This window comes from Solenopsis invicta, chromosome 16, assembly GCF_016802725.1.
Source record: "Solenopsis invicta isolate M01_SB chromosome 16, UNIL_Sinv_3.0, whole genome shotgun sequence".
In the NCBI taxonomy this organism is placed as follows: domain Eukaryota; kingdom Metazoa; phylum Arthropoda; class Insecta; order Hymenoptera; family Formicidae; genus Solenopsis; species Solenopsis invicta.
Genome location: NC_052679.1, coordinates 8,381,420 through 8,396,723, shown reverse-complemented (window position 1 = coordinate 8,396,723; position 15,304 = coordinate 8,381,420). Strand labels below are relative to the sequence as shown.

At 29.8% G+C, this 15,304-nt stretch overlaps 1 protein-coding gene across 1 annotated transcript; it reads right to left on the bottom strand.

Annotated features, from left to right (window-relative positions):
* Positions 1 to 3,882: 3,882 nt before the first annotated feature.
* On the bottom strand, positions 3,883 to 5,884 carry LOC120359784. Its single transcript, XM_039458855.1, has 3 exons — positions 5,648 to 5,884; positions 4,580 to 4,739; positions 3,883 to 4,423 (listed from the first exon to the last, which is right to left on the bottom strand). Exons 1-3 carry the CDS (start codon positions 5,804 to 5,806, stop codon positions 4,329 to 4,331), a joined length of 414 nt encoding a protein of 137 aa, XP_039314789.1. The 5' UTR covers positions 5,807 to 5,884; the 3' UTR covers positions 3,883 to 4,328.
* Between the last annotated feature and the right edge of the window lie 9,420 nt (positions 5,885 to 15,304).

The following is a 15,304-nucleotide window of genomic DNA, read 5'->3' as shown; positions in this document are numbered from 1 at the left end:
GTTTTAATGAATGAGTTTAGCAAAGAAAATAATTTAGTAAGCATTTAGTAATTAATATATCGGATTATGTGTATGTAATATAAGGTGTACGACATATATGAATCGTGCTAGACACAATATAATTTATTATACAGTCTTTATTGAGAAATCTGATTCTAAAATTATAACTCGTTTTTTTAAATATCTAATATTCCTTTACTGTGTTTAAGGTTTGAGACAATTATAAAATAAGAACGTCTAATCTCTTATATTCATATGTATGGTTTTACTCGGGACGCAACAACGCTTGCTGCGCGGCAGCCTGCAGTCAGCGCATGGCAATGACGCGGTAGCTAATCCCGCTTTTCTGTAATCGCATGCGTGTTTACTTTTGTTTTCCTATCCCGCGATCTTGCTAGCGCCCGATGTATTTCGTGTGAGCCTCGTGTTGTTTCATCATTCTGTGGATCCTGTGAGCACGTTTTGTGTTCTAGAGAGCTTTTAATTTATATTTTTTCTTCTTATCTTATTGAAAAAAACAGAAAAGCTTTCTATTTTCTTGCCTTATGTAACTTGCCTTTAACTATAATAACAGAGAAACAACAGTAATGTAGATTAAGAAAAATTATATAAATTTGATACAGATATGATTACACGATGACAATTAGTTGCAATACATAAAGATCTTCGTCATGAACAATGGAAACAAGTAATGATAAAGGATAGCAACATTTGCGACAGCTTTTTTGGAATTTGTGATTTGATGGGAAATGTAGATTTTTGTATAAATTTGAATTTTTGACTCCGCAATTAGACTTTGTAATTAATTTGTTAACGTTAAAATATCTATTGTAGCGGCTGATGAAGGCCTATGATGAGGCAAAAATTAGTTCCGCGTTACTTATTTGTATGTAAGAGAAAATATATTTAATTTCGAATAACTTGAATTATTGCCCATTTTTTGATATTAAAGAAAAGCTTTTATTGTACACAATTAAAATATAATTTAATATAATCTTTATTCATAAATTTACATTACATTACTTATTCAATTTATTATTTTTCTCTAATTTAAATAATTTGTATTTATCTTTTAATTAAATTAGTATTTATCTTTTAGTTTCTTGTTAAAATTTATTTTATTTTGTTGTAAATATGATGTTTAAAAAATGATGAATAAAATAAGAAAATAGAATAATGAAAATAATCTTGAACTATATCTACATTGATGAATTATTTACATTCTTTATTAAAAGCTGTCTAAACTTTATGTTAATGTTTCAGATTACATGTCAAATTTTTTAAAACATGAGTTCACCTGGGACAGTTTGGAAAATAAAGTAAAAAAAGGCGATTGCAAATAAAATCAACAATTATACTAATTTTTTATCTGTAATATTATAAGTAATAAAATATCGCACTCAGCGCGGTTTAAATATTTTATTGTTCTATCGAATCACTCGCTGATTTTAAGTAGACTTTGTTAGACTCTAAACATAAATATTTTCAGGGAAAAAGTGTAGTACTCACCGTTGTTTTACACCTTAGCGTGGCAACCAATATTTATAGTTAATTAAGTCAAATTGGTACTTGTTTCTCAATTGGGTTGCGGAGACGATACGACCATATTCCAAAGGCTAGGTGTGAAATACAAAGTCTTAATGTGTAAACAAAATCGAAGTTGTAACTAAAACACAGATAATTACCGATTGTGATGCAATCGGCGGATTCAAAAATATTTCCGGTAATGGACAAACACGTCCGCACACGTTTGATGCCCCAAACGGACTCACCAATAATTGTACTTATGATGTAGAATTTATTTATTTATTCTCCCTTTTCTAAGCTTCCCTATGTACCCACCAATCAACTTTTTAAAAAGGCTCAACAAAAGAGGCGGAACGCTTCGGATTGGTTACCACGTGTTACGCATCAAATATCAATTCTCCCCCCCCCCCTCCCTCGGCGGCGCGGCGGTTTGAAAAATCAATAACAGATCTAGGGGCAAACTTTGTGCTTTGTTAGGTCTAGCCTTAAGAGAAAGATATGAAGGATGGGTTACCTGGGGTACGAGCAAGGTGGGGAAGGACGCAACAAACGCTTCAAACTCGTGGCCATACTTATCGGATGTAAGGCACGAGAGCAAACGCACTTTGGGACTTCGAAATATGGGTCAACAAGTAAAGACACGCATTATCCCCTTCTCGGAAGTCGTGCGATCGTCGGCCTTGATTGGAGTTAGAGAGTTGAGTCTCTTTAACTCGGGATCGGGCGTGATCTTTTTTAGTCAGGAAAAAGGGTGATGGTTTTGGTTAGATAAATAAATTGGTTACATTTAGAAACTAAAAAATTAACATATATTTTGAATTTTAGAATTTACATACATTGCTATTATATTAATTGACAAGATTAGCATAAGGTTGACAATTATCATTTATTTTAACAAAAAAAACGAAGTGATTAAGTAGTTATTAGAAAAATCAAACTAGAATACATAATTATAAAGATAAGAGAAAAACAAAGAGGTAAAAATTAGCATACGTTATCGGTAGTAAATACGCAGTAGTTGAATAAGAAGTAAACTATAACATTAATGTACTTGAAATTATTGCAAGGTAATTAATTAATAAAAACTGATTTATAACCTTCCCAGATAGCACATGGACATTCAGTGAATGTCCTTTGGACGTCTATTTTTGGACATCCTTTTTGGTACAAAAAAAGTCCTTCGGACGTCTAATATACATCCATAGGTTATATATTCAAGGTAAGTTTAGAAATTTACCCATACAGCACAGAAAATTGCTGCAACATTGCAGCAATGTTGCAATGTTGCAGATTGCAATGTAATATTACGGAGACATTGTAGAAACATAAATTAACAATATGCTTGCAACGTCTCAGGGCATATGCCAGTAATATTCCGGAAACATTGCAATATCATAATTTTTTAATATTTATATCAATAGACGAAATGGGTCCATATATGAAGAAACCTCGATCTACAGCCCAATAAACAAACAATATTTCTTAATTGTATTTTTAATAAAAATTTTTTTATATTTAATTTAATTATTGTATTATATTGATATATATTTTCTAATTACATTTTTATTTAAACAAATAACAGAAAAGTTATTCCAAATGCTATTCTGTATTTGCGAAATTAGTAAAAAAAAACTATAATTTTATATTTGTTTATATAAATACTGAGCTTTAATTATACATATTTCATTTTTTCAATAACGTATATTGATCTGATCTACCAGTTATATACACATATCAGCATAAAGTGTTCACAGGTCATCATGAGGAATCAGTTTGCAGCGATCACGGAGGTCAAGCAATGTTCACCGGAGTCGCGAATTGAACGGGTGACCGCTTGGAAATTCCGAAAAAAATATTCCCAAGATTTTTTTTGCGAAAAATATTTTTTTAAATGTTACTCGAATATTGTTTTGTTCATTAGAATTATGTGGTGTAATAAAATTTATGTGAATAATTTGGAAAAATGAGATGTTTCAATGCAATATTTCAGAAAGCGGACATCTTAATGTTGCTGCAATCTTTCAGCAATGTTACAGCAATGTTTTGCAATCAAAATGCAATATTACAATGTTTCAACGAAATCATTCTGCAATGTTCCTGGAATCTCTCTGTGCTGTATGGGTATTAGAAAATTCTCTATAAAATCATTCTCGTACCCTTTTAATTTGTAATTAAGATAAGTAACAATTTAAAAATAACAAAACAATTAATTTTAGTTTAAATCTAATCATTTATTGATTGATCTTAAATTTAAAATTAAATCTTTGAATAATAATATCACATACAATTATATTAATATCACATATAATTATATTAAAAATATGCAAACATATTCATAAACTTTTGCCAGTAAAATATAAAAAACGGAAATACTTAATAATTAATAAAAAAAAACTCAAAGGCTTGGTTTGAAATACTTAAAATTAAACATTTGAATTATTACATTAACATAATCTTATAATCATACAGAAAATACGGATGTATATATTATAATAAATTGTTAAAAATGAAATTAGTACTTAAAATTAATCGTTTAAATAGCAAGAACATATATCGAAAATACAAATGTATATTAGTACATTTACCCGATTTCACAAACGTTATTTTGGCTTTAAACGAGACTTAAACATGCCTTTATCTGTCTTTATCTGCTTTCTAAATAAATAAAGACAAACACATTTAAGTTTCGTGTAAAGTCAAAATAACGTTAATGCAACCGCGCCTTATTAAAACAAAACAAAAATATTTGTAATATTATAAAAAGAATATTAAACTCATTAACTTTTAGTCTTACAACTTTTTTAACTCATTCTTTTCTTTGCTCTTCGAAGCCATTTTTGAATCGTTTCTTCCAAAACTTTTTTGGTACAATTGGAATCAGTTTTCTGACCGGCAACTGTTATAAAATATATGTATTAATGTATAAATAGTTCTATAAATTTTTTTTCAATTAGACATATTTTGATAAGAATTAATGAAGATTAACTATTCAAATAAAAATATTTTTATCAGTAAATTAGATAATTGACTTTTTATAATATTGGGCGCTTACCAATTAACAAATCAGCAAGTTTTAAAAGAGCAAATTTTCGTTTTTGCCTTGCCCCTAGCCAGCTATATTTTTCTGCTAATTCGTTGGTCAATAAATGAGTACAGTTGCGCTTTATAAATTCGTAAGGATTTTTTGCTCCAATTTGAGATACTTCTTTAACCTACATTAAATGTTATCTTGTTATAAAATAAATCATTAATTTAAGAACTACAATTGTAACAAACATGCTTTATATTAATTTAATTATATATCTACGTTTAATGTATTAATATTAAATGAATATATTATTCTAGTATAAACATAAATTAAAATTGAAGTTTAGTAAAAGTAAAATTATAAGAAATTTGGAAAAAATCTGTTACTTCAATAATTTACAATTTATGTTCTAAATTAAGTATTTAAGTAATTAAATTATTTTAATATTAGGGTCGCTGCGCCAGTCGCTGAACAGTCGCCAACAAATGACTGTTTAGAAAAACTATTAAAATAATAAGACTTTAAAATAATAAATTGCAAAAGTAATTGATTTTGTTGAAATCTAATTTTCATGTATATTTTATTAAAAGTAATTTTTTATTTGAAAATGTAATTGTATTAAATTATTTTGTGTTTGTTTATTAACTGGTCCAATTTCTTATTTGTTCATTGACTAGTGCAGTGACGCTATAACATATTCAATTTTAAAAAATTTGGTTTAATTAATTTTTCTTTTCAATTTTAATTTACTTTAAATTAAGTTTAGTTTTAAATACAAATTTATTTACAATTTTAAATTAATTGCAATTTTTAAATATTAATGAATATATTATTTTATTGTAAAAAAGTGGTTGTTATTATTTTATTGTTAAAAAATATTGTTGATGAATAAAATTTAATTGGAAAAAGAATTAGTTATTTATTCTTAAAAAATGTTTAATAAAGCTTTCTCCAAATTAAAACAAAAACAGATCACGTGTACTAAAATTGCAACAATTTTGTATTTGTACAGATAATGTATTATATATATGTATATTAAATGATTATGAAATAGTATATTACTATTTCATAATCATTTAATATACATATTACCGATGCTTTCAAATTTTTCGCTTGGTTTAAAAAATCCTCAAGTCGCTGTTTTAAGTCATCAACAGTGTTGAAAGGAAGTTGAAAAACAGAAAAAATTGATTCCTCTCTTTGATACTCATTGGGGCGTTGATGGAATTGTTGCAAGAGTTTATCCTTCATAACTTTAAAATCATCTGCGATTTGCCATAATTGCGTCTTGAAATATGTCTACTGACAAATAATTTCTTGGAAATATTCTTCTGCTGTAAATAAAAAAAAAAAAATATTATTTTTTGCTTATTTAATTTCTAATATTTTAAAAGACTTCAATTTATTTGATAAATTAATGCTCATGCTATCAGCCAAAGTCAATGATATGAAATATTATTTATGAAGTACACGGAAAAAAGGGAACAAAAACTTTTTCTTTCTCTTCAAATAAAAATAAAAGAAATTATTAATATAAATATAAGGTTTACACAATGATAATGAATATGATAATGTAACAGTAATTATAATATTGATGATAAAAAAGACGATTATTATAATAATTATAATATTAATAATTATACAATAGATATAATACTATACCATTATAGAAAATAAAAGTCAAAATTATTTTTTTTAGTTACAATTGATAGCAGAAACATAAGTATCTACGAAAAATCATACTACATACATATATATATAAGTGCGAGTTTGAAAGAATAAATACATACCATTTTTTTTATGGATATGTTCAGTTTCATTATTCCCATTAGATTTTTCGTTTTGCAAAATAACATTCAAAGTATTCACAAAACTATTTAAATCGTAAACCGTCTGTTATTTGTATTTTTATCGGGTAACTTTCGTGATTTTAATTTAGACTTGTTGCTTTTTGTGTTTACAGAACTTGTACTCTTCAACTATTCTATGAAATAATTATAATAACCTTTATTTTATTTATGATGCACAATGTTAGAAATGTTGTATTATTAGCACATTTCATTAGATAATTTTTTATTGAATGATATACAAGATGTCATATTATTAAACACAATATAGAAAATCTAATGCTAATTATTATAAAATGTTAAGACATTGGTTACTCAATGTTAGAGCAAAGTTCTATGTAAATTTTTTAAAAGGCATACATCGATATAAAATCTAGTTAATAAGTTTTTTTTATTGGCTCATATTTAAAATATTGTTAAATATGATATTTAAATCAGTTGTGTGTTCACATGTCTGTTTGTTTTCTTATTGTTATATAATATTATTTATTTACAAAATTTATTTTTTTTGGCATATTTATCTTATTATTAAACTTTATCAATAAAAATTGTTCTATCATCGATTAATCTTGTTATGCCTTACAAATATTTAAATGAAATTTTATACTACAATAATTACAAAAAGCAAATATTTTAACGTTTTGCAATTAGCATCAAATTTTTTGTTGTATTCGTATAATAATCTATTAGCAGTAAATTATTCAAGAAATTTTAATTGAATTCAATAGGAATGTGTTTATATTTAAAAAACAATTTTGAAAAGCTGTAGCCTCTAAAGTGTATACGACAAATTTAAAATTCAGAAATACATTAAAAAATCGAAAAATAGATATTGAAATAATGAATGTTGTAATAATTTAATATTATTTATAATATTATAAAATATTAAAACCAACCTTGCATAATTGGAGGCGTAGGTAATTTAGTGTTAATACACTCTTCATCAGAATCATCTGAACATGAAGACAACTTTTTTGAGTCAATTTTTCTCTTTGGAGTTTTGACATTTTCTCTCTCTCGCTCAGTATCAGAATTTAATTCTGATGTAAATTCAGCTTTTCTAGCTTTTTCCTTGGCTGTTCCATAGTTATTTAAAAATTTGTAAACATTAATAGTATTATAATGGAAAATAACAATGTTACTGATTAATTATATTATTTAGTAAGAAAGTAGTATGCATTTGAATATTCATGTTATATTTACCGTAACTGCTGTTTCTGAAAGTTTTGATATCATGTGAAGGCCAATATGTATTAGGTTCAGCATGTTTTTTAACTGCTGCAACTTTTTCTTTTGAAAACGGCGGCTAATAACATTTGTTATTAATAATCCAAGTAGATTAGACGGCTTCAACGGCATCTTCATCAATGAATTGTACAACTATCCACAATATCTCCATTTCTGTGCATATTACAAAAATTTAAGCAGTATTTAGTCTAATAACGAAAAGTTAAATTTATCATCTATATGTAAATTCTAAAACGAAAGCCTTTCGTCGTATTAATGTATAAACAAAATTTGTATATGCACACTCACACATACGTATACATATATATAAACATCTATATACAGGAATGCACGAACATTTTAGAATACCAAAGCTACAGGGTTTGATTATATTATCTAAAATTATAACTTTTTTGGAAAAGAAAATGAGCAAAAAAGAAAAAAAATTACAAAATATTATTCCAAATGTAACAAAGGAAAAACTACGAACTTTATTTTAAATTTTAGTTTTACACATTTATTCATAATTTGTTATAAATTCCAAAATTCTAAGTTTCCAACATCATTTATTAAATATATGTATAATTTTGACGATTTACATGGTACAGTATAAAAATCTGTAAGGGTCTTACATTTATTTCCAATTACAGCAGTGTCTTCATTACTTACAACAACATTTTTAATAACGATAATATCTCCATTCTATAAAATACAGCAATTATCAGGTTCATATATTTTTAAAATGAACTGTTTAAATGTCACTTTACTCAATTGGATTACATTCGTAAAAATTTATAAGTGGACCATTAAAATGTGGATTTAAAAATTCAGGCTCATTATTCATTTTTTTTAAAGTACGATTTGTACAATAGTTTTTTTCACTAATACGATAAACAATTTGTTCTAATACTTTATTACTTTTGAGAATCATTTTCAATATGAACTGTAAATAATTTTCAAATGAAAAAGCACTAAAGTTTTGAAAAGTTTCAAATTTTTCGGTATCATCACAAATATGTAATAAATGGTGAAGATTATGCGATGTATTTTTTTTCCATATAAAGTAATAAAGGTTTGTACAAAATATTGCAATAAAGAATTGGAATAATCTAAATACTGTTCTATATGTTTCGAATTTGATAAAATTATGGTAGCTGCATGCAAAGTTAAAAAATTTAAATATTTGTCCTGATTAAGTATAGATTTTAAAATAACAGGTCCTGTGTATAATAAAAATGTTTTAAATTCGGTTGCCTTCCATCTTTTACTTTTGAATAATGATCTTGATTTTCTATTAAATTCGCAAGGTATATGTTTTTTTCTTTGGTCTATTAATAACTTTGATATTTCAAACATTTCATAAAAGGATAGTTTTGTTTTTGATTTTCCATAACATCCATAAAGAAACTAGTTTTTTTTAGAATTCCCAGGAATATTAAATGGATTGGATCTGACGGAAAATCACTTACCATATTTATATTAGGAATCGATTCAAGTATTGATGTACCTGTATGGTGGCTTTTCTGTAATTTTACTCTGAAATCATTATCTGTTCTTAATTGACAATTATTCAAATATAAATAAATCACTCTGTCGGCATAATATTCACCCGTAGCTATACATTTAGAACATGCACAATAACCCAAATGGCCCTTTGTGTAAGTAATGAAAACTTTTGCAAGGACATCACATATAAAAGATCTAATTTGCAAAGAATAAGTCTGATTTTAATACCATAAATAATTAAATTTTTTGCTTCTTATGCAAATGATTTTGCAAATGTAAAAATACATTTGCGTCTGCAGGTTTTTCATTTCCATAATAAATTCCAACAACATCGACTTCATTATAATTTTCAACAAAATTACCTAAAATGGGATAAACTTGACTACTGGAACTTTTGAATAACGGTAGGCCATCAATGTTAATGTTAACTTCAATACAATCAAAATTTTGAAAAGAACAACGCGATAAAAGATTTTCGATGCAATTGTTTAGACCAAAATGATAATAATGTCCTGGTGTTACAACGTTTACATTGAAATTCCTGGGAGTTCCAAACAAAGTGCGAGCATCTTTAGGTAATTCTGGATATTTAATTCTTATACGAGACAGTAATTCATTTAATGCCACATGAGTTATATTATTTTTAATTGTCCAGTTTTGCAACCAAGGTAATATAGAACTTGAATCATCAGTGGTGTTTGTAGCTTCAAAATTATTCACAAAATTGATATAATTATCGGGCTTACTGTCTGAATTATTATTTAAATCTTCTAAGTCATTATAATCATTATGCTGGAATTTATCACAAATCTTTATAACTTAATTGATCATTGTTATTTTCTTTTTGATAATCATTATTTTCTAAATTATTTACAACTGAAAGTATGCTTCTTAATGGTGTTATATTCTCATATTGAACAGTACAAATTACTGAATTGGGTATCTTTTGTACTCTTCGATAATATTTCCTGCTTATTTTTGGCATTTTTGAGAAGTTAATAATAGTATATAAACACTATATTCTTAATTCTATATTAATATATAGATTATCCATAAATATATCTTACTTCGATAAATTTGCAGCTCAATATCGAAGACTATCCGTAGCAACTACACTCATATAACACTGCTATTAATTACTGCTATTAGAACAAGAACGGTGATTCGATCTATATTGTATAGAATTATATGTATACGAACCACAAGGAATAAAAGCTGTGTAACGATAACTTGAGCACTTGCTTTCGTACATTTGTTCACTGCTGAAGACTTGTCTCAATACGCTCGTTCCTAAGCCCGCGCGTAACTAGATACTTCTCCCAAAAAATGACGATCTGTCGTCAAGCGTCGACTATCGCAGAGATGCTCAACTGGCGGCCTAGGCCCACGGATCTGGACCGTGAAGTCTTCCAATCTGGCGCAAGAACTGCCAGTTGGGCATCTCTGGTCTATCATCACGATCGCGATACGATCGTTAACAGACAGATCGCACTTTATAATGCATTATCCCTCTTTGATTAAACACCAAGTAAACGGAAATGGATTGAAAATTTTTAATCCATTTTAATTCATTCAAATTTATTTTTAATTAAAATACACCAATTAAGTATTTCAATCCTATGTCCTGGTTTAACATGGATTGGAGGAGCCGCGGAACTCCTTTTAAATTGAAAAAATAAAATTTACTTTATTTCAATTCATAAATTAAAATGAATTATATGGCTCACGCAATTTTTGAAAAAAATAGAAATCCCATAACTTTATGAATTAAAGTCGTCTCAAAAAATTCTTGAACTTTAATTGGATAGAAACTGATTTGTGTGGTCATTGCCGAATCCAAATTCTTGATTTTTTAAATTTATTTCTATTCGTTTTAAATATTTTAAACCCATATCCGTTTGCTGGGCATCAAAATCGTGCCCTTGTTTTGCGAACAATTATTACGAGAACTTTTTAACATTAGGACAATCAAAGGGAATTATAAGGCCGGTCGGCGGTCACTTGGCGATACTCTGCTGAGCCATGAACACGGTTTACGGAATGAACCAAAACTCCGTTTGATGAGTGGCTTCGGATCATGGAATGGGTCGTCGGGCATTCTTACATTTGCTATGGTCCTCTTCTCTACAGCGCGACTAGCGTCATGTACGAAGGAAAACTATACAGAACATCGCATGCTAGTCAATATTTCAGGTTGAACATTTTTTAATTAAAACAATATTGTTTGGAAAATGCGGAAAGCGTTTTCTAAGAGGACAGGAAAATCTCTCTTATCCAAAGTTTTTCAATTTTTTTATCACAAAATCAGTAATTTGTTTTCATTATTCATAAGGAAAGCACGATTTTGTTACAATATATCTAAAAATTTACCTATAGTCGTAGATCTGAAAATTATTTTGTTAAACCGTCATAATTATTATACAGGGTGTCCCAAAATGGTCGGGATATCTAAATATCTTGGGAAATATAAGTTTTACAAAAAAAATGTTTCAGACAAAAGTTGCATGGTTTCAAGGGGGACATAAAATGGTGTCACTAATTTAACCTTGAATAGTTGCTTGAAGGTCACGTGAAGGACACCTTCAATTTTTTAAATGGGACTGCTAATTTTTTATTACATATTCTTGTAGCTTATTTTGTGACCTTTCCAAAACACTAGAAGAAAGTTTATTTTTGTTGAGTACTTTCCGAGTTGTGAGGCTTGAAAACTACGGTGTACTGTAACTTTCAAGCGTCACAACTCGGAAAGTACTAGACAAAAATAAACTTTCTTGTAGTGTTTTGGAAAACTCTCGAAATAAGCTACAAGAATACACAATAAAAAATATTATCGGAAGTTCCCTAATTAAAGGATATTGGTACTTCTCTAACAATCTATATTTTTTATTGTAGTCTAATTTAAAAAATTGAAGGTGTCCTTCACGTAACCTTTAAGCAACTATTCAAGGTCAAATTAATGACACCATCTTATGTCCCCCTCGAAACCATGCATTTGTCTGAAACATTTTTCTGTAAAACTTAAATTTCTCGAGATATTTAGATGTCCCGACCTTTTTGGGACACCCTGTATAGGACAATGTTCAAGCTAGTTGTGAAAATATCAAAATTTTTGGTAGCATTGCTCATCATGTATTACGTAATTATTTTAATGGCCCAAAATTATTTTTATATCTTTTAGCTAAATTTTTAGATATTTCAGAAAAATTGTTCTATTCGTACAAAAAAAGCAACGCGGCTTAAAAAGTTTAAAAATACACGGAAAGAACAATTTTGCTGAAATACAAATCTGAAAATAATTATGTTGAACCATTAAAAAAATTATATTAATATTTTAACTTGGTTGTCAAAATATCAAAACTGTTTGCAGTAACATCACCATGCTTGAACGTATTACATAATTATTTCAACGTTCCCATATAAAATTATTTTTTTATTTGTGTCTAGTTAAGTAAATTTTTAGACGCTTGTGTTACGTCCAGGGTTAAAGAAGGGTAGACGAGATATAGAGGGAGAAGGGAGGGACGTAACAATTCGAGAGTGTGCACGTGCGGCACGGGAGACCGCGTCGACAACCCGGGATATAGGTCAGTAGGGCCCGCAGCGGGAGGCCCCAATGGCAAAATATCCGGGATGCTTCGCGTCCCTTGGTCCTATTTTGAGGCAACAAATTTAATTGCTTTACCTCGGGATTGGACCTAGTGCTTATCTTGTAAGAGCGAGGGATGGTGGTAGTGGTTATGAAATTAGCACCAATTAATTATTGTACCTGGTTTATTTTAATCAGTAGTAAATAAGAATACAATTTGTTTATTTTGAAAAATGATTTATATTCATAAAAAAAACAACGGTTTAAACTAAAGGCTCTATAATTTTTAAGTTAACTTGGGCAGCGATGTTATTTATTTGTTCCTCTATGGCTTTGAGGCGGCGGATTCGGCGATTGTAGCGACTCCGGTGCCGCTTCACGGCTGCTCGGGACTTATATTCGTGGATTCGGGGAATATTATCATTATTTACAAAAAAACAAAACAAAACTCCGTTTCTCTCTGTGTTTATCGAAAGGTTAGATTTTAAACCCTCCTTCGGGTTAACTCGAACAGCGTTCGAGTGAAACTAGAGAAAGAGATTGAAGTTTAAAAAGGTTCGAGTGAGTCTAGGAAGAAAGAAATTCTTACGAGTGAAACAGAAGTAATAAAGAGATTCTTCCGGATCTCCTCTTGTGAGTAAATCCCAAGAAGAAGGAAAAATTAGTAATAAAAAGATTCTTCCGGATCTCCTCTTGTGAGTAAATCCCAAGAAGAAGGAAAATTAGTAAAAAAAGGATTCTTCCGGATCTCCTCTTGCGAGTAAATCCCAAGAAGAAGGAAAATTAGTAAAAAAAAGATTCTTCCGGATCTCCTCTTGCGAGTAAATCCCAAGAAGAAGGAAAATTAGTAATAAAAGATTCTTCCGGATCTCCTCTTGCGAGTAAATCCCAAGAAGAAGGAAAATTAGTAATAAAAGATTCTTCCGGATCTCCTCTTGCGAGTAAATCCCAAGAAGAAGGAAAATTAGTGAAAAAAAGATTCTTCCGGATCTCCTCTTGCGAGTAAATCCCAAGAAGAAGGAAAATTAGAAAAAAAAAAGATTCTTCCGGATCTCCTCTTGCGAGTAAATCCCAAGAAGAAGGAAAAATTAGTAATAAAAAGATTCTTCCGGATCTCCTCTTGCGAGTAAATCCCAAGAAGAAGGAAAATTAGTAATAAAAGATTCTTCCGGATCTCCTCTTGCGAGTAAATCCCAAGAAGAAGGAAAATGTTGCAAAGAGAAAAAAGAGAGAGAGAGAGAGAGAGAGAGAGAGAGAGAGTATGAGAGGGGAGAGTAATAAGTTTAATGAATATATTATATTTATTACAAAAATCCTTCGCAAAGAGAGAAAAGGTGTTCAAAAAAAATCAAGAGCGGAAATAAACTAGGTGATTAATTCTGGACTTACTACTTGCTGAATGTGTGAGTGTCGGTGATAGTGAATGGAATACTCTCGGAGTCGCAGGCCTCCAAACTGGGCCGTACTCAGCGGGAGATGGTCCGGTCGGAGGGATTGCGCGTGCGATGGACAGTGGTCTGCAGATCCCAAGCAGAGACGTTTCGAATGGCACTTTTTCCTTTCGACCGAGACTTGCACTCCGTACGAGTTTAAAGGCCGCGATCCGAGAGTCGCAGAACTCGAGCATACAAGATGCCACGGAACTGCGATTCGGAATGATCAAGACTAGACTGCGCGCTCCGCTGGAAAACGCGCCTATTTATACAAATTTTCGTCTATGATTCCCTTTGTCCCATCGAGGGCCGTGTGCACCACTTTATTCATTAATACACCCACGTGCAATATTTACTTTTACGACTTTTTAATATTCCTCGGTAATTGTTATCCGAGGAAGCGGCAGGTTTGACAATTGAACTCTCAGAAGCATTAAATGTCAAAAAATTCTTTGATTTGTTGCTATGCGGGTGTCGGGCATCAGAACTCAAAGGGATGCACACGTGCGTCTTCCAGATCCCTGATTTTACTATCTTGAGTGTTTCCGGTATCGAGCAACGGTGTCACCTCAGATCTCCTCAATTGATGAATTTATAACTACTTAATTTCCGACATCCGGTTATTGCCGTGAGAGTCACCGAATTCTTGGGATCGGGGTGAGATCACCGTCGCTCGCCCGTTAATTAGAATATCCGTTGGTTGCGAAGGAAAGAATCGTTACTCCGCAGGACGTAACACTTGAATAAAATTGTTTTCCCTTTCCATGTATTCAATAACTATTTAAGAAAGTTAATAAAATGTTCATCGATTTTTAATCGCATTATTCCCTCTTGCAAGTAATAATTCTTAAAAGAGTTTATATATTTCCCTGCGGTGCGATTTCTTCGCAGTTTGTAAGCAAACGAGATACTAGCACGAATCTGACTTATTTTGTTTTTTACTTTTGTGGTTTATCCTATTTCCGTATATTACGTTGTCTCTAACATTGATAATTAGAATGTATCGACAATTTACTTTAAAGAGTAAAACCTTCTCTTTTCTCCCAGAATCATTGAGCAACATAGCGTAAATGCGTTATTCTGCGTCCCTACTGCTCTACGAGTCATAAAACGAGCGTATCCAAAAATACTATTAGGAAGAAATTATTCG

What these genes read in the sequence shown, in the direction of transcription:
- LOC120359784 (XM_039458855.1), bottom strand. Translation starts at nt 5,806, where the DNA reads ATGAAGGATAAACTCTTGCAACAATTCCATCAACGCCCCAATGAGTAT. An exon ending in CGAAAAATTTGAAAGCATCG is followed by an intron (nt 4,740 to 5,647) that starts GTAATATGTATA and finishes CATTTAATGTAG; the next exon opens with GTTAAAGAAGTATCTCAAAT. An exon ending in ACTTGCTGATTTGTTAATTG is followed by an intron (nt 4,424 to 4,579) that starts GTAAGCGCCCAA and finishes ATTTTATAACAG; the next exon opens with TTGCCGGTCAGAAAACTGAT.